General features: G+C 41.6%; 1 protein-coding gene across 2 annotated transcripts; it reads left to right on the top strand.

Moving 5' to 3' along the window:
- Positions 1–20: 20 nt before the first annotated feature.
- Positions 21–16,221, top strand: ANP32B (acidic nuclear phosphoprotein 32 family member B). 2 transcript variants are annotated; one of them, XM_053371659.1, is made up of 7 exons: positions 21–130; positions 6,812–6,961; positions 11,831–11,953; positions 13,798–13,993; positions 14,472–14,587; positions 15,074–15,137; positions 15,602–16,221. In XM_053371659.1, exons 1-7 carry the CDS (start codon positions 77–79, stop codon positions 15,673–15,675), a joined length of 777 nt encoding a protein of 258 aa, XP_053227634.1. In that variant the 5' UTR covers positions 21–76; the 3' UTR covers positions 15,676–16,221. The 2 variants fall into 2 exon arrangements, with proteins under 2 accessions (XP_053227634.1, XP_053227633.1); XM_053371658.1 differs by having other exon boundaries at positions 14,469–14,587.
- The last annotated feature ends 2,743 nt before the right edge of the window (positions 16,222–18,964 follow it).

Genomic DNA, 18,964 nt, shown 5'->3' with positions numbered 1-18,964 from the left:
GAGCCCCGCGCCGAGGCCCGTCCCGCTCTCATTTCCTCCCACTTACGACGCCGTTGCAGCCGCCGCCGCCGCCGCCATGGACATGAAGAAGCGGATCCACTTGGAGCTGCGGAACAGGACTCCGCCGGATGTAAGCATGGGCGGGAAGCCGGCGACCACCACCGAAACCACCCACTTTCCTGGGGCGGGGGTGGGGGGAAAGAGAGGGAGCAACCGGTTCGGGGGGTGGGGGGGAGGGGAGCTCGGTTCGGGTGTGAGGTGAGGGGAATGGCGGATAAAAGGGAGAGAGAGAGAGCGGAGGTCGCTCGGCCTGAGGGAGGCGGGAAGAGCAGAAGCGGGCGCGTGTCTGTGTGGGGGGAGAGCGGCGGGCGGGCGGGCGCCTGGCTGAGGAGAAGCGCTCGGCGCGGCCGCCATGTTGTTCCGCCGCTGCGTCCGTGTGAGGGAAGGGAGCGTGGGCTGCCTGCGGAGAGGCGGCTGGTGCCTCTCGCGTGCGCGCGACGGCCCCGCCGCGTCCGTCTTCTTCTTAGCCAGTGGGCGCGCGTTTTGGCGCGCGCCACTTCTCCCACCCCCCCCACAGCGTCCCTCTTAAACGGGCAACAGCTGCATTAAAAAAAAAAATCAACCAAACAAAACGGAAGGCCGAGTGAGTGAGTGAGCGCGCTCCTCCGCGTTCGCTTCTTTTGGCGCTCACGTGCGCGCGCGCGCGCGCTGAGGCCTTGTTGCTCGCTCGTTCGCTCTCCCGCCCTCCCCCACCCCACGCCTTCCCCCTTTAAACGGGCGACCCGGGGGGGGGCGGTTAGCGAGGGAGCGCCCGCGCGCGCGCTCTTCTTTTTCCGCCTCCCTTCGTGGGAGCCGCCGCTCATCTTCCCGCCAAAAACTTGCTTTCCTTCCCTCCCCCCCCCCCCCCGCGGCAGCACCGCACTTTCCTCTCACAAATAATAGACTGTAATAATAACCTTAAAGGCGCCACCGATCCAAAGGGAAGCGCTTCTTCGGGGGCCGCTGATTTGAAGCAGGAGTGTTTTTAGTTTTAAAAAAAGAGTGATATCTTGCGTTCCGGGTTTTAAAAGCCTTCGAAACCAACAAATGAAGCACATTCGAAAATCTTTCGAGGCGAAGAATAAAAGGGAATGGATTTTAGAGGGGTGATAGGGGATGCCGTGACCGCTCGAAAACTGGAGGAGCAGCACTTTTTCTAGCACCGAAAACACCTGCACCCCACGTAAGAGTGATGGTGCCTGGGGAACGTACTAAGTGTGTGCCTGTCTCGTTGGAAAGCCCTTTGTGGTATGGGGTAACCCAGCCAGATGGGCAGAGTGAAAATAATAAAATTATTATAAATACTATGGTTAGAGTGGCTGACATTTGTGCGTTACAGTACTGTAATGGCACAAGCACACTGTTCTTTGGTGGTAAATCAAGGTTTTCCACTTTGCAGAGTTATGGCTCTCTGTATGCTAATATTCCCACTTGACACAGGGCAAGAAGGATTTAAAAGGGGGAAGCAAGCTTGGTGTAGCAGAGTTCATGCCAAGGAAACCTTGATTTTCTTTATTTCTGTGGTGCTAGGGTCGCACTGTGGCGCTGTGGGTAAAACCTCAGTGCCTAGGACTTGCCGATCGTATGGTCGGCGGTTCGAATCCCCGCGGCGGGGTGAGCTCCCGTCTTTCGGTCCCAGCGCCTGCCAACCTAGCAGTTCGAAAGCACCCCTAAGTGCAAGTAGATAATAGGTACCGCTTTCTAGCGGGAAGGTAAACGGCGTTTCCGTGTGCTGCACTGGTGCCGGCTCGCCAGAGCAGCTTCGTCACGCTGGCCACGTGACCCGGAAGTGTCTCCGGACAGCGCTGGCCCCCGGCCTCTTAAGTGAGGTGGGCGCACAACCCTAGAGTCGGACACGACTGGCCCGTACGGGCAGGGGTACCTTTACCTTTACCTAGGGTCACACTAAAGGCCTAGGAGAAAGACCAGAAAAAGTGGATTTCTTCTTGTCATATTGATTTACCTTTTTATGGGTGGTGGGGAGGTCTACAATTTTTCACTGGCCTTCCTATGGCTGCTGGGCTCTTCTCACCTGCCAGCTGGAGGGGAGGTAAGCACCTCCAGAAGAATTGCCAAAGGAATCTCCCCCAACCTTCCCCATGGGAAAGGCAGAATGGGAACGTTCCAGCTTCAGCCAGTGCTCTGAAAAGAGATTCCAGTGTCTGTCTACCCAGCAGCAGCTGCAGAGGGACTCTGAGCCTCATTGCCAAGCACCAACCCCTCTGTCTATTCACCTCTGTCTCCTGTGGGAAAGAGAGGCAAAGAGTGTGCTTCCAACTCTTTCCTTGTTTTCCTTCCAGTCTTGGGAGCCGGGGATGGGTCAGGGACCGCAATGATGGTACTGGGGCGATCGCCAGCCACCTCTGCAGTTGGAAGGAAGGGGGTTTTTTTTGGCTTATCCTTGCTTTGTAGGATGATGCTCCATTTGCCATGATCACAGCCTGTGCATATTTAAAGCATCATAAATGTATACAGTACCTAAGAAAATAATGAAGTAGGACTGTACTGCATCTTCTGTGTAGAGGGTGGGCATGGCCAAATAAGTGGATTTCACAAAAGCTGATCTTTGAAAGCTACAACTTTCAAGTAGTTGGAACCAGCAGAGCTGTAAAACAGGAGGGTGCTTCTTGGCAGATACTGCACAATTTAACCATTGCTTGTTACTCTATAGTTAGGCACACATCAAGGCCATTTGAAAGCAGTTGTCTCCTTCCTGGTGAACAGTAATTTAACATGGGTGGCCATCTGTCATCTATGATCTAGTTAAGATTCCTTCATTGGAATCTTCGTTGGACCAGATGACCCTTGGGATACCTTCCAACTCTATAATTCTACAGTTTTGCATGTTTGCTTGTCCTTAGATCTGTGAAGCTGCATGAGTCACTTCTTGAGTGTCTGTTATGTATGGACTCTGCATAGCTGAATGCTGATGAGACGCTGCTGTGCCCCCTGTGAAGTTCTTAATGACATGCTCTGTTTTGAATTGTGAAAAGATTTGCCAGTGAAGGACCCCTTGGTTTATTTTGGCCTCCATTCTCTATTAACTGTTGCAGTTTGTCACAGGAGAGTTTTGCATACACATTAATATTCATGCAAGTACACAAATTCAGCAGGTAGTAATTGGAACACTTAATTTTACAAGGTGGTTGATGATCTGAATCATCATGGTTTTAGTGCCAATGGATACTTCCTGTTGCACTTTCTGATGTATAGCATTATTGTTACAGAAACTGACACCTGGGAGTGCCTTAATCTTGTAGTACCAACAATATTTTGCCAATAACTCAGTCCAGTTATTAGATCATGGATAGGCAAACTAAGGCCTGGGGGCTGGATCCACCCCAATCGCCTTCTAAATCCGGCTTGCACACAGTCTGGGAATCAGCGTGTTTTTACATGAGTAGAATGTGTGATTTTATTTAAAATGCATCTCTGGGTTATTTGTGGGGCATAGGAATTCGTTCATATTTTCTCTCTCCAAAATATAGTCCGGCCCCCCACAAGATCTGAGGGACAGTGGACCAGCCCTCTGCTGAAAAAGTTTCCTGAGCCCTGCATTAGATGTTGCGCATCAGCCAGGAAAGGTTAAAAACAGTTGAATAGATGCACTGATTGAGGAAGGATTTTTTCTGTAAAAGTTCGAACTACAAGATCTTCATGCACCTGATTGTTCAGGTGTCTAATTAGATGCCTAGTAATAGCTAGGAAACAACATAGATATTGGACACGGATATTAAGTGTTCCCTCATCAACATACTGGTCAGTTGACCTCTTCTGCACCAGATGTATTTTCCAAACACACAAACAGCAGCCCTATTTAGAGTCCATTTAATACTCACTAAAGCAGGAGTGGGGAACCTGTGGCCCTTCTTTGACTTTTAGGCATGGGATAGTGGGAGTTGGAGGCCCTCAGCACCTGGGGGGCCAGATGTTTCTATCCCTACTGTAAAGAGAGATAGTATTAGAACAATATATTTGGTGAAAGTTACACCAGTGTGATTGTAACGGCAGTCTGGAAGCGGAGGGAGAAGTGGAGAGAAGGCTAACTAGTGCCGCCACCTTGGCTAAGATGATGGAATTATTCCAAAGGGATTTGAGTAGAAATAAATAAAAAGTCCTTCAAGCTGCATAAATAACTTTATTGGAACTTCAAAAAGTAAGATATTCCTCACAATGGAAAGAGAACGATCTGTATTGCTACAGTGGAACCTCGTTTTTTGAGCGCCTCAGAAGCTGAATGATTCGGAAGCCGAATGCCGAAAACCCAGAAGTAATTGCTTCCAAGGCGCGTTCCTCCATTCCTTCAATGGATTTTGCCAACCACCCATTGATCCTTGGTTTTCAAACATTTCGGAAGTTGGAACAGTCTTCCAGAACAGATTACGTTCGAAAACTAAGGTGCCACTGTATTACTATGCAGGTGCTGCTCTTTTAATTATTTATAAACTGGAGAAATAGACCAACATTTAAAATTCTTTACAAGTGACTGCTCATATAAAATTGTCACATATATAGCTGAATATATTTTTGGTAGACGTTGAGTACAAAGTTCAAATTAATATGTGTTTATTGAGGGTCATTGGTAAAGGGCAAACCACTCTCTTCCTGCTGGCGTATATCAGGGCTTTTTCCTTTGTGGTAAAATACATGCCATGTTATCCATAAACTTTTTAAAAAAACAGCACTTTTTAGGAAACTAATCATGAGTATCTGATGTGAAATCTCGTAAATGACTTTAACAGTTTGTGATGAGCTGGTATGTATTTGATACAGTCATATTAAGGGAAATAATTAGCACTGGATCCACTGCTTGATCAGGCTTGTGAAACTGTCAAACAAGAAGAGGAACTTGTTTTAGATTCATTAAAATTCTTCAGCTGGAAAAAGGAATTTAAGATAAACTGGTCTTTGCTATCTGTTACAACAGATGATGATAAAAGTGCTGCTAATTTTGAAATTATATTGAAAGGAAGTTCATGACTTACTTGCATTATGATAGTGGTAAAAATAGCAAGCTAACTTTATATGCATTATTTTTTATGGCTTGAATTCTTAGGTTTGTAAAATTGTAGAATTATCTGTCTTGATGCATGTATTCTGCTCCGATACCAGACAGCCCTTAAAAATATGTCTTGCCTCTACCCCTCGGCCTCTCCTTTTGGGTGGGACCAGGTCTGCCATGAGCAGATAAACTCCCCAGCACACCCTCTAGTTTTGGGCATGTTTGCTCGCTTTCCACATGTAGTGAATGATTGGAGACTGTAGTTAGTGGTGTATGTCCTGCTTCTGGTCAAATCCTCTGCTAGGCTAGAATGGGGGCATTCATCTGCCTGAATTACAGTGTATTTTAACTGTATCAATATGAAATCTAAAACTGAGATTCCTAGAGCTACTTACATTTCACGCCAGCAGTTATCTTAATTTTTGCTTTTCATATATTTTTATCACAATGAAGTTAAGGCAGTTTTCATAATGAGAAGTCTCTTTGGGTTGGTTTCATGCAGATATTCTACTTAGGTCTTTGACTATTGTACTGAAACCCTTGAGGTTTGGAAATACAAACCCTGTACTTTGCATAGACTTCAAATGCAGAAGATCCTCTCACATGATTGATATATGATAGCTGTTTGTTACTCTTCCCGCCCTTTGTTTCTTGCTGTGTTAACATTTAGAGCAGAGCTTTCCAAATTGTGTGTTGCAGCATGTTAGTGTGTTGGCTGCAGTGTGCGGGTGTGTCGCATGAAACCTTCCTGTGCTCCCCCAGGGGCTGGAAAGGGGTTAACCTCTGGTTTGCTAAGAAAACTAAATTACTATGTCACAAAATGGTACATGTCTAAAAAGTGTGTCACCAACATGAAAAGTTTGGAAAGTTCTGGTTTAGATTGTAAGTTGTTTGGGCAGGGATGTTAGACTTAAAACTTCCATCAGCTCCATCGGTTCTCACCCCTGTGCAGTTTTTAAAAGTGCTATTGATAATATGTAACAATAAATACTATTTAACTTTTCAGAGAGGCACACAAACCTGGTGTGATAGCATACTTAGAAATGAAACCTTCTGCCTATTTTTTGCTGTTATCTTTTTTTCCTTTGCATTGTGATGCTTTATATTTAGCACAGTGGCACTATTATCCCTTTGTAGCTCTTCTCCCTGGTCCGTTAGTGTTCTTTTCTCAGCAGTATCTGATTACTCCCTTTGTATTGTGACGACACCCCCACCCTGAAGATACCCCATTGCATTGCACTTAATTTGGGGGAAAGCTTATGGTATCCACCAGCAAGTGAATTTGATTGAGGTATTCTTGAAACATGTCTGCATTAAAATTTTCTATACTTTTCGGTCAGTCCTGTAATGCTATTCTTGCAGCGTAAGATAAACTCTGCAAAACATAGTCAGTGGTGTAGAGAATTCTATGCCGACAACATTTTCAGAGTGGTTCAAAGTACATTGCTTGTGGTGGCTTCCTTTAAATTCTGAAAACCCTCCAATGCTTAGGTGTCATTTGGAAGAAATGAAAGTTCTTTTAATTTGGAGTGGGTTCTAGTAGGCAGGGATAAAAAGTGATGTTTAATCACAGTTACATGGGGTTTTACAACAGATGAATTGTTAACTTGTAACAAATGGTTAGGTTTACGTAGTTTGTAAATCAAAATAATTGCATAGCAGCAGACTTCCCTGTATGTACATGTGGGATATTTTTATCAGATGCAGTTCTGTGCATTGTTACTTGCTGTTGTTTTTAAATAAATTGTACTTCTTTGTTTGTTGCTTTAGGTCCAAGAGCTTGTTCTTGACAACTGCAGATCAAATGAAGGCAAAATTGAGGGGCTGTCAGGAGAGTTTATCAACTTGGAGTTTCTTAGTTTAATAAACGTTGGACTGACATCTGTCTTGAATCTCCCTAAACTCCCAAAGTTGAAAAAGGTAAGGCCTGGGTGGGAGATGATTGGGTTTTCATAGCTGCACAGTGTTGCTAATTCCCATTTCCATAAATGATCTTAATATGGCTACAAATCAAATGGCTGTTTTTCTCCTTTGCTTTCTAAAATGTAATCATAGATTTAGATATATGCTGAGATCCTGTGCCACTGACACATACCTCTTTCAGTCACGGTCCTTTGTCTTGGGTGTTTTTATAGACCCAACTCTTGTTTTGGGGCTCAGTCTAGACAAATACATAATTGGGCATGGAGAGGGAATGGAGCAGATTGCAAAATGAGTCCTAATGAGAGCAGTACTGGAAAAATGAATGAAGTGGATCCAAACACATTTTTAAAATCATTTTGGAGGAAGATAGCAAAGAGGAAGAGATGAAGCAGAAATTGTTACTGTTGCTGGTGTTGTGGGTCTTGATTAAGATTTGGAGAGTTCAGTGGCAAAAGCACAATGCAATTGGAATCTGCCTTTCGGAATGGTGGCTGTCTATGGAGGTGTGGTTGGGCAAGTTGTGGTGCTACTCATGGGTCACAGTGTTGCTGTGGGTATCAAATATTTGTATTTGATAGCACTTCTTCCCTTCCTCACCGCACCCCCCCCCCCCCGCAAAAAAAGACCCAGAGCTGTGGCAGGATGAGTTGCCTGCAAACTACTTGTTGCAATGGAACCTGTAAGTCAGAGGAGCAGAACTACATACTGCATCATGGTTAGGAGCCAGAGGTGTGAAGGATAGCATATTGTAGCTCATTGAAATAGCAGAAATGGGGAAAGGCTTTAATTTTGTCTTGTCCTTCCAAGCTTCTTGGCTACTCCACTATTAAGAGATTAATTACTTTGCATTGTAATTTTGTAGAGGAATGTTATGAAAAGGGGTTGTTTGGGAATAGTGATGTGGACTTTCCATAATTTTTTCCAGTCTCCCAAAGCAATTGGGATTTGATCTAGCATGTTTGACTTCTATTAGTTTCTTAACGTAAATATGACATATTCATTTTATGTGCTCTATAAATATCTCAAAACATTTTTCCAAAAGTACGTGCACTGAGATATTTTGATTAGGGAGAAAATCAGTAAAATACACAATGTGGTTAAATGTTATGTTCCAAGTCTTACCTGAAAATTACTTTTTATGATAATAAGTCTAAATATTTTATGACATAATTCAACAGCATACACTTATATGTTTAAATGTTAAGTGGGGAATGAAGGCACTGAAAACTGTTACCACAGAAGTGTGTCACAAAAGGTAGAGTAAGTTTAGAAGGGAGAACAAATCAAATCAGTTTTAGAACTTAGTGTTGTATGTAGCAAAACCTTGAAACCCGTTTTTCCATTAGAAGAGTTCAGTTTCAGGAGAGGTATCTGTAGCATAGAATTTGGTCCTTAGTTCTTTCCCTGCCCAATATTTATTCAAATAGCTCACCCTTCAGCAGAGCTGAAAATACTTATTTGGAGGTGTTAATATGTGTGTGGAACTCTGCAAAGGGAAGAGTGATTTGGAGCAGGAAAGTGGTAGGTAGGTTTTTGGTACCAAATTCTGCTCCTGAAACTATTTTTCCTCAATGAGTGCAGTCATTTGACTTTTAAGAGTATTTGCATGTAAAGCATAGTCAGCATGAGAAACAATTTAAGGACGTGCTTATAAATGACTGAGATCTGAGGGCAGGCTTGTTTCACAAGCATTCCCATATTATGCTGGTGGTGCAAGTTGTACATTAGGTTCTTTTATCAGATAATGGATTGATACACAATAAAGATCAAAGTCCACTTAAATCTGCATTGGGTACTTGTACCTGCTTGTTTTATTTGTATCATTTCCACCTATCCTCCTAAATTTTATTCAGTCCTCATCTCTTAGGTAATTTGGGTGAAACTAAGATTTTAGCTAGCTCTGAAATACATAGTCAGCTTCCAGATTATATGTCTAATTGGCAGATTTTCAAAGATTTCTGAAGCCATCCCATTAAATGTTGAAGTTAGCCCGTTGCACCCAAGAACCTTAACTATAATCAGAACTTCCTTTATAAGGATTCCATACAAGCACAAAGCTCAATGGGTTGGATCCAGAGAAAATTGAGTGGCGCTCCAAACTCACAACGGTGTTTTTCTGGCTTTCTTGCTCCCTGTGCCCCTGAAAAGCTACTCCTGAGAGTCCAAGGGCTATCTGGGATAGCATCAGAGGGGGCACTGGACAGTAGTAGCAGGATGGGAATCAGGAGGAATTTGGTGAGCTTCCCTTGCCAAGTAGAAGTCCTTTTTTGCTCATGCAAGACATCTCTGGATCCCAGCTGACCTGGGATTAAAAAAATACATAACATACATTGTATGGGGGGGATTTAAAATGTGGGTAAAGTAAGTAGTAGTTGGCTTCTAGTTGCCATGGTGATTTCACTTCCATGACTGCTACTCAACATCCCTTACTAACACACTTAAGTAATTTTTCTACTACGTGTTAGTTGTTCCTGTTGATAGAGCATATTTAGAATGAGAGGTATTGAACAACTAACATTTTGATAAAGGAATACAGCTGAATTGGGATCCTCTCTGTTTTTTTAAAGAAAAATGTCAAGATGGGAGACGATAATCTCAGTCTAGACCAGGATTCCAGTTCAGGAATGTGCTGCTAGGGAGGCCAACATTTTTTGTTTGCTTGTTGGAGCTTACATGCAAGCAAAATGGGCATGCTAACTAAAATACACGTAGAGTAGAAAGAATGAGAATAGGGCCTTTCACAGTTGCTTCACAAGTAAAATATTTTGTTAAGGAAGTTGTCTGTGTGTATATGTGCAAGACTGATAGTGTTAAATGGCTACCGCATATAAAGTTAAAATGTGAATTTTAAAAATTAGCATGGTTGGCCATCATCTTCAATCTTGACACCCCAAAACTAAATTGTACATTTCGATTTCAAACTTAGTGCCCCCCAGGTGGTCAACTGTAGAAACGCTGATTTGGCAAAGGCAAGTTCATTGACCTCATGGAATTAAGTACTGTACAAGGATTGTTCGTTATGGCAGTTCCCTAATTCAGCTTTACATTAATTCAGCAATCTTGTTGCCCGCTTAAATAGCACCTTGTTCAGATTCTCTCATGACAACATATCAATACTGTGGGTATGGTCCAGCTAAAAGTTAAGGAGCTGTAAGTCCTATTGATTTCAATGATGACTGAGGATTAAGATAAATTTAAGAGCCATTGGACTTAATCTCAGGAAAGTGGGTATAGGATTGGAGCCTAAATGCCAAATTACATGGCAAGTGGTGCTGCTTGTTGTCCCCTGTGTTGCAGAGGCTTTATTTCCCTCCACTAGAAGTCAGGTATTTAGAGTTTCTGGTCCCATGCTGTGAAACATTCTTCAAGCAGAGATTTGGCAGGCATTCTTGCTTTTCATTTTCAAGTGTCTCTTGAAGACATCTATTTATATAGACAGGCATATGCAACTATTGAATTGTATTTTTTTTAATCAGCCAGTCATTTTAATATTCCCCTACTTTTAAAATGGTTTTTTTTTAAATTGCGTATACTGTGTACACCACTAGATTGTATTTTATGAAGTGGTGGTATATAAGTACTTTTATAAATAAATAATACCATGCTATAGCAACCTAAACATTTAGCTGCCATCCTAAACACATAGTAATGAGTAAGACCCATTGAAGCATGGGTCTTACATACCAGTAGATATGCATATAATTACATTGTTGGTGCCTTTTATTTATTTGCAGGAGGAACAGAATAATTGTATAGAATGTATTTTACTGCACCAACTCCAATAACTTTCATTTATTTCAGCATTTCAGTATGTTCAGGCTTTTTCATCTGATGTATGTTTTGGAGCAAAGTGATTTTTTAAAAAAGAAGAGGCTGTTATGTAACCATGTTTTTGACCATGAGGCTCCTCTTAAGAAAATGGCTGAGCAACAGAGCTGTATTTGTGTTAGGTGTAATCATCAAAAACCTAGGTCAGCAATTTTGTTAGCCTTGGAAAAACATAGGGCCCATTTACTCTACAGACTTAGCCTAGAATGCTATGTGCACACTTACCTGGGAGTAATTATGATTGAACTTAATAGGACTTGCATAGGATTGCACAGGTAAAACTGTGTTCATAATCCTTCCCGCTTCACAGTCAGCCTTGGGAACTGAAGTCCTTGAAAGGCAAAGGAACTTCTAACAAAGAATTTCTAGCACCTCATCAAAGTTCAGTTCCTGGGATTCACTGGAAACAATGACAGCTAAACTGGTAGAAAACCAGTTCAGATTGGTAATGCATATTATACCCATAGCTGAATGTATATGTTTCATTCTGTGAAAGACTGGAGCCATTAGGACAGACATGGGGAATTTATACTCCACTAGGCCTCGTAAACTGGCCCCCCAAGTTTGCTCCTTCCAAACCATGCCCCCTCCCCATCCCACAGTGAACAGGTCATGCAGGAAGAGATCTTGAAGTCAAACTGAACGAGGGAAAATACATATATATGCTTTGGCCTCACCCTCTTTGGATATGCAACCATTTCCTCCCTGCCCCCCCCCCAAGGAAATTCGGCCCTTGGGGCAAGGGGAGGTTTCCCACTGTGCATGCAGTGATGTAGCAACCTCTTCCTGATGTAAGCTAACATGGTGTAATTGGGAATATTTATTACAGCATTGCACTGCAACTCAGTGAGCATAATTTTCTAGCTTCTATTGCCAGATATTTTTATGAATGCTTTATGTGGGGGCGGGCAGGCAAGCATAAATTTAAGTATTGATCTGGATAAATATTATTTGAATCTCAGCCTTGTGAATGTTTTGCTTTTAACTGCACTGTTGCTGATATGTTCAGTATTTTGCCTTTTGTGGTTCCTGTTGCAGCTTGAACTCAGTGACAACCGAATTTCTGGAGGTCTTGATGTATTAGCAGAAAAACTTCCAAACCTCACACATCTAAACCTCAGTGGAAACAAGCTGAAGGATATCAGTACCTTGGAGCCATTGGTATGTTCTTAATGGGTTAAAAAAATCTTATGCCTCTCTGGGGTTTAAATGCAGAGATTATCATTCAAAAGAGGGCCTTTTCCCCAAAAAGGCAGTCTACATTTTGATACCAACATAGATGCCTTGCTTAGTGCATTTTTGTGGGCACTAAGTAAATGTATGACCAAATCAAGACACCTGAAGCAAGCAAATATACCTCTTATGACATTTCATAGCTGATGCTCTAGTTCTCAAACATATTGGCCCCAAACATACTGACCCTAATCCAGCTTTAGTAATGAGCAACAAGTAAGCCCCTGGATGGGGATATGCTTCCCCATCTGCTTCAAAAGATGTATCTAGCAAGGTCAGCAGAGGCCAAATGAACATTTCAGTGTGTGTGCATTTTCCAGATTCAAATCTACATCAGCTACATAGGCAGAAGCCAAGTTAGCATTTATATCTTAAGCCCATATCCCATTACTTTTAGTAATGAATGTTTTCATGTTAACCTTTTTAGTTTATTGGTTTCAGTCAAATTAGACTCCTCTTTCTGTGTCTGGCAGATTTTGATTTTATATCTGATTTGTCTATAAAAATGCATGTTATCAGAACATTTAATTCCATACTTCAGCCATGATGATGTGCAGTCAAGAATTCTAAACTCAGTTGCTACAAATCCACTTGCCATTTATCCTGTTTGGCAGAATGAGTTAAAATAGGAATCGTGTGTTGCCTGTTGTGCAGCATAACTTCATTGTTATCAAACATGGAACATATTGAATGGAAATTATGACAAAAACTCATATTCTGTTTGTTGTACCTTGTTTCTTCAAGGATTTCCTAAAATCACTAGTCAAGGAAGTTGTATTAATCTATAAATTATGTTAGTAGTATCAAGTCAAATTAGAAGTGGATTTGCTTTTATTCCAGATAGTAGATTCATTTTGCTGCTTAGTACCTGTTTGCTAATGATATCATAACTCAGGCAAGCCTCTTAAATTCTCCATGCAAAAATGGAATATTTAAAGGCAGTTTATATGGTGTCTAGAATCAAGCAGCAATACTTACCTTAGACTGTACTGCTTTAGCATGCAGGTGGCAGATGATGTTGCTGATACATTGTTTATTTTATATGAAGGAAGTCCAAAAAGTTTTACCAATTTATTTACTGATTTTTTAAAAGACTGTTTCTTAGGTAGACTCATAGAACTGTAGAGTTTGAAGGGACTGCGGTGATCATCTAGTCTAACCCCTTGCAATGCAAGAATCTTTCACTCAACATGGGGCTTGAACCCACAACCCTGAGATTTATTTTTGTTTGAATTAATTTTTCAAAGGAGCACCTTTTATGAGGTGATTCATGAGTTACAATTGCCTCCAGGTGAATTTCCAGTCATCTGAGTTTCTGGTTCATTGCATGGAGAGGAACTTGTAGATGTAGAGTGTAATAACGATACTTAATAACATTATATGGAGCTTTAGAGTGCTCAAAGTGCTTCACATATATTCCTCAGTTACTGTGTATCTTTACAAGATTTTTATAAAGTAGATCAAGATTAAACCCATACTGCAGGTGGAGTTCAAAATAGTGTACCAAACAAGGAAAGAGTTGATTCCACCCATGTAAGATCCAATGTGATTAGGCCAAAATATTCCCCCATTTCGAAGATAACTAGATAACTGCTTCAGCTAGTTGTTCAGTATTTTCCTCACAAAAGTATTAGAATGAAGCACCTGAAAATAAACTTGCATGTTACCAAGTTTTAGGCAGAGCCTTGACAAACATACTGTCCCGTCCCCCCAATTACCCAGTGGTTGCTTCTTGCCCATGCAATAATAACTTGACTTGTTTACAATTTTAGAAAAAATTGGACTCTCTGAAGAGCCTTGACCTGTTCAACTGCGAGGTAACAAACTTAAATGACTACCGAGAGAGTGTCTTCAAGCTCCTTCCTCAGCTCACCTACCTGGATGGATATGATCAGGAAGATAAAGAAGCCTCAGACTCAGATTGTGAAGTAGATGGCGTTGATGAGGAAGACGAGGAAGGTGAAGAAGGTGAGGACAGGCATTGTTACTTTTGGGTGGAGAATGTCCAATTCCTAGCTTTGGTCTCCAACCTAAAAATTGCACTTGGCTCATTTTCATCTAGAATTTTAATTGCAGAAGGACTGGTGCTGAGTTAAGATGGCACATTATATACTCATATCCTTCTGAAATGTGCTGGCACCATAACTCAGACAAAAAATGCTATAGCCACCTCTTAAGACTTCCCTTAAGTCACACTGCAAGTGTGTATTGAGTATACCCACTTATGTAGTTGGGAATTCTGTTTGTTTGTGTATTCTTGTTATTTGTTAGTCTCCTAATTATGATTATTATTAAATTTGTTGATCACTGCAGTGTTTAGCCACCATACAGTACAAAGTTTAAACAATACAATAGGTATGTTAAGACAGTTATAAACTTTTCTAACTTTTAGAAAAATGTAGGTTAACTATAAGGAAAGTTATAGAAACCATTTCTTTCTCAGAAGGTGAGGAAGAAGATGATGAAGAAGAGGAAGATGGTGAGGAGGAGGAGTTTGATGAGGAAGATGAGGATGAAGAAGGAGAAGAAGGAGAAGACGAAGAAGACGAAATCAGCGGAGAGGTTAGTTAAAAGTAGTTCCTGCTTTTATGCTTTCTGTGTTGAAACCTTAGAGGCTTATCTGCCAAGTAGCAAAAAGAGTAACTGGATATGCCTGCCTGCTTGCTTGGAGGTGAAATTGCTGAGTGATGTTTGAGCGGCGTCCTTATGGTATGACCTGGCAAAGGCAGCTGGAACAGTGAGCGGGCTGCCCACTACCAGAATAACTGAAATAATGAAACCTCCTATTCTGGATTACCCAATTTATGTTCTGTCAGTGGTCTGCCTCTGTGTGTTGCACACTGTCTGGCTGCTGCTTGGTTGCAAGCTTCGGCCAAGGTGACAGTAAAGAGACTTGGCTACAGCAGCATGCATCACTGCTTCTCTGCTGATGTCATCCAGTGTCTTTCGTCACCCAGCAGAGATTGAGAATACCTCCTTCCAGGAGGTATCATGCAAATGGGAGGAAAAGTGCTACTCTTTCAGTTGCAAACATGCTTCTCTTTTCAGGAGGAAGAGTTTGGACGTGATGGGGAAGAGGAGGAGGAGGACGAGGAAGAAGAGGAGGAGGAAGGTATGCTCAAAGTTTCAAACCAATTCCTTAATTATATGAATCTCCAGGATGGCAGGATATGGATGCGAGTGGGATGAAGAGGACAAGGATAGAAGGCGACAGAAAATATTTTAGATGCTTAGCCCAGCCCATCCAAAATATTGTGCTAAGTAAAGCCGTTCCATTTTAGATGGGAAGTGCAAGTAAAGACAGCGAGGGTGTGTGGCTCTAGATTTCCCCCCTGTTGCTTTGGTTGTTGGGGTGCAAGCCTTGGTGGCTGTGGCCAACCAGTGGCCCCCAAACTTCAAACTTGGTCCTTGTTGAACTTCCTTCAACTGAGTGAGCCACTGTGCTAGTAAATTACTGAAATGCTAGAATTGGAGACTTTGCTGGAGTCCAGAATAAGTTTATGGGATAATGCAGTTGTACCGCTGCCCTTTTGTCAGATGATGAAATGTTTTTCTCCCCCTCTGGTCGTTGTACAGATGAAGAAGACAGTGGGAAAGGTGAAAAGAGAAAAAGAGAAGCAGATGACGAAGGGGATGAAGAAGATGACTAAGGCCTTCTGTGTCCCCAAAGGACTGTTCAGTATTGCTTGGGCCACCCCTTGGATGATCTGTGACTTGAGGAGCACTTGAGGCACATTGTAGTTGTCTAAACAAGCCCCCTCCCCCCTCGGGTGCAGCACTCAAAGAGCCAAAGAGTCGGCCTTTCCTGTGACATTCCACATACCCTGCAGCTGATCTCCTCCAGGTGGTTACAGATCTAGCCCTCTTGGGCTAGCACCTTCACTTATCCCCTTGGGGTTCCCAGGCCTTCATCTCCCACTGTTGCCATAGCAAGAAGAACGAGTGTGATGGGTCAGTCCTGGTTGTCAGGGGCTACACACTACCCACTGACTGTAGTCCCTTTTTTACTTTCTGTGCAAAAAGGCTTTGTAAATAGAGTCCTAATGTTTTGGGGACTGTTCTTCATGCTTTGCTTTCCCTGCCTTCCTTTTCTTTTTCTAAGCTGTTGGATATTTTTTACATTAGGATGTTTTATGCAACAACAGAAAAGTATTTTTAAGAACTTGAAATGAAATAAACGTTATTTGGTAAACTAATCTTGCAAAGTTGTTATGTTCAGACTTAATCTGAAATTCTGTGGCCTTCTCATTTCTCTAAAACCACATTATGGGCAGGGTTGTGTATACTCTGCATTAATTTTTTTAAAAAATTGTACCAGCAGAAGCTAGATTTCTTGACCCATGTAAATTCCTTGGTTTACATAATTTATTCTGCTTCTGCTAGTCAAGGAGATGAACAATGAATTACGTGGGATATTGAAGCCATAACCACTAGAAATCTTCAGACCTTACAAGGATTTTAGCCACAGATTTAAAAACCTACCTTATTGCCCATTAAGGATGGACTTTTTAAAAATGAAAACTAAGATTTTCAGGTTGCTGATTTCCATAGTCAATACCAAATTTTGTGATTTTTGTGTGTGTGCTCGTAGTAAACTGTAGAATACACCCAGTGCAGAAGACACCCTTTATTCTTAAATGCAGTGATTGAAGTTGGTCTTTTACACCCACTTTGCAAATAATATTGCCCTAAATCCCTGAACCACAATAATACATTTTGAAAAAAGATAGGATTGGTTCTTATCTTGGTATTTTTTGGCCACAAAGGGCCATACCCATGTGCAAAATCTTTAAAAGAAGATTCACATATGCTCAGATTGTAATGGATATACCAGCAAGCCACCCCATCTTTTACTTCTTGGCATGTTTTACATGGACAAAAAAACGTGGTATGGCCTGGCCACTCTTGCGTTACAAAATAACGTGATTTGTGTGCATGATTAATGATGCAGTACTGTACACACTTACATGGAAATAAATCCCATTAATCTCAGTGGGGCTTATTTCTCTGTATACACGCATATAGGATTGCAGAACATGCAACATGGAAATGAGCTCTTACAGCTCAATCCTATACATTTCTACGCAGAAGTTCCACTGAGTTCAGTGGGGCTTACTCTCAGGTAAGTAGGTATAAAATTACAACCTAGCCATACAAAATGCATATAATGAAAGTGAACTTGACCTTTAAGCAGACTAGGCTGAAAGCTGTTAATTGGAGCTTTTGATATCCTCATGTAGTGAGGCATTCTAACATGACCTTGCCTCCAATTTCAGATTGAATTAAATGCAGGAAATGGCTGGGATCCTCCTGTATTTTCCCTAGCTTCTCCAAATGTGTCCCAGAGAGTTCCCCAACCCCCCACAGCAGGTTGGGGGGGGCCTGCAAGAGTGTGAGGAGTAGAAATCTTTGTTCTGTTTGTGCTCAGACACAATTGGATGTGGCTCTTTCACGTCATTCTGTTCTGAAGTTAACTGTATCAAAGAGTTGAAAGGGATCCGGTGGCCAAGGGACAAAAATAAATCGGGAAATACGTCTCTTTGGAACTAATGTTCATATTGATATGCTGTTGGTAGTGATAGATACAGCAACAATAAATAAAGGAGTGAGACACTTTTGCCAAGGATATGTATATGCTGAAAATCAAATTCCAAATCAAAAGCTGCATTCTGTAACCTGTATAAACTATGCAAATGTATGCAGTTTTGTGTAGACATTTTTGGTTTTGAAAGTAACGGAGGGGGCAAGGAGCTTTCTGTAGCGCACTGAAACTCTACCTACTGACCATGGGCAATATTTAGCTACACTTCTGGTAGATGAGATTCTGTAGGCACTTGTAGTTTCAAAACATAATCTGTGGCCTAATAGCCGGTCTCTTTTTGCTTTTAATTGAAAGCTGAGGTTCTCAGGAAGCAGAATTCTGTCCCCTGTGTCACATTCTGTGCTCCTCTGGAATTGTAGTAGAGACTCCTTGGTTAGTATATCACAGGAGCTAGTGATATACTAGAGCACATATACATGTTGGGTACCAGCCAATGTAAGAAAAGAGGTGCTTGTGAACAGAAAATTACTGCTCCATTTTGAGTTTCTTTTTAAGTTATGTGGCTATCTTGGTTTGCTAGCTCCTGGGCTGTATGTATGTGTAGAAGAGAAAAACCTGAAACACTGTGTTTTTTAATTGGCTGTTTTGACAGGGTGGGAGGAGACTGAAACCAGCTTCCTTACTCCTCTTTCTCAAAGAGGTATTTGATGGGATTCCAGCCCAAGTGGGTGGAAACCTTCTATGTAAAACTACTTGTGCATATGAATCCTCATCTTGCTGTGCCTAAATGGACAGGCAGCTTGTCAGTCATTTAAGAATAAAGTGTGTGTTTCTCATATTGTTGATGTGCCACAGATTACTTGCACTGATACTCACGGTCGGTAGCACTAATAAAAACTGTAGTAGGCTACTAGCTTTTTGTGGACTTGGTTGCATGGCTGGCATGGAATCTAACTGGATCAGAGTTAGATATCTTTCAGGTATGCCCTCCCCCCAACTGTATTCTGAATGATTTACTTCCTTTTAAATGAAGATAACAAAAAACTGAAGAATTCTGTCAATCATTAAATATAGTTAGGCACTGTTTAATAAAGCGTAACCAGTTTGCTATTACTGTATAGATATTTTCTTTTCATTTCTTTCCCTCCAACATACATGAGTAAAGCATTGCTTTAAAATGTACTATCTCCAAGGTTTACATAGAACAGGGAAGTGATACGTTAAAAAATAACTTTCAAGTGCTGAATTACTCATTTTCTGAAAGGTTACCAGTAAACATAATGCAGTAATTTTTTTTCAAGTAGATTTAGGATTGAGGAATCCCCTTGATAAATGGCTAACATTGCTGTCTGTTGATCAGATAAAATGCATAAAAACAAGCAAAAAATCATTTAAAG

The sequence above is a fragment of the Podarcis raffonei genome, chromosome 17 (genome assembly GCF_027172205.1).
Source record: "Podarcis raffonei isolate rPodRaf1 chromosome 17, rPodRaf1.pri, whole genome shotgun sequence".
Classification (NCBI taxonomy): domain Eukaryota; kingdom Metazoa; phylum Chordata; class Lepidosauria; order Squamata; family Lacertidae; genus Podarcis; species Podarcis raffonei.
The sequence above is the reverse complement of the archived record's forward strand: the minus strand, read 5'-3'. Positions and strand labels throughout refer to the sequence as shown.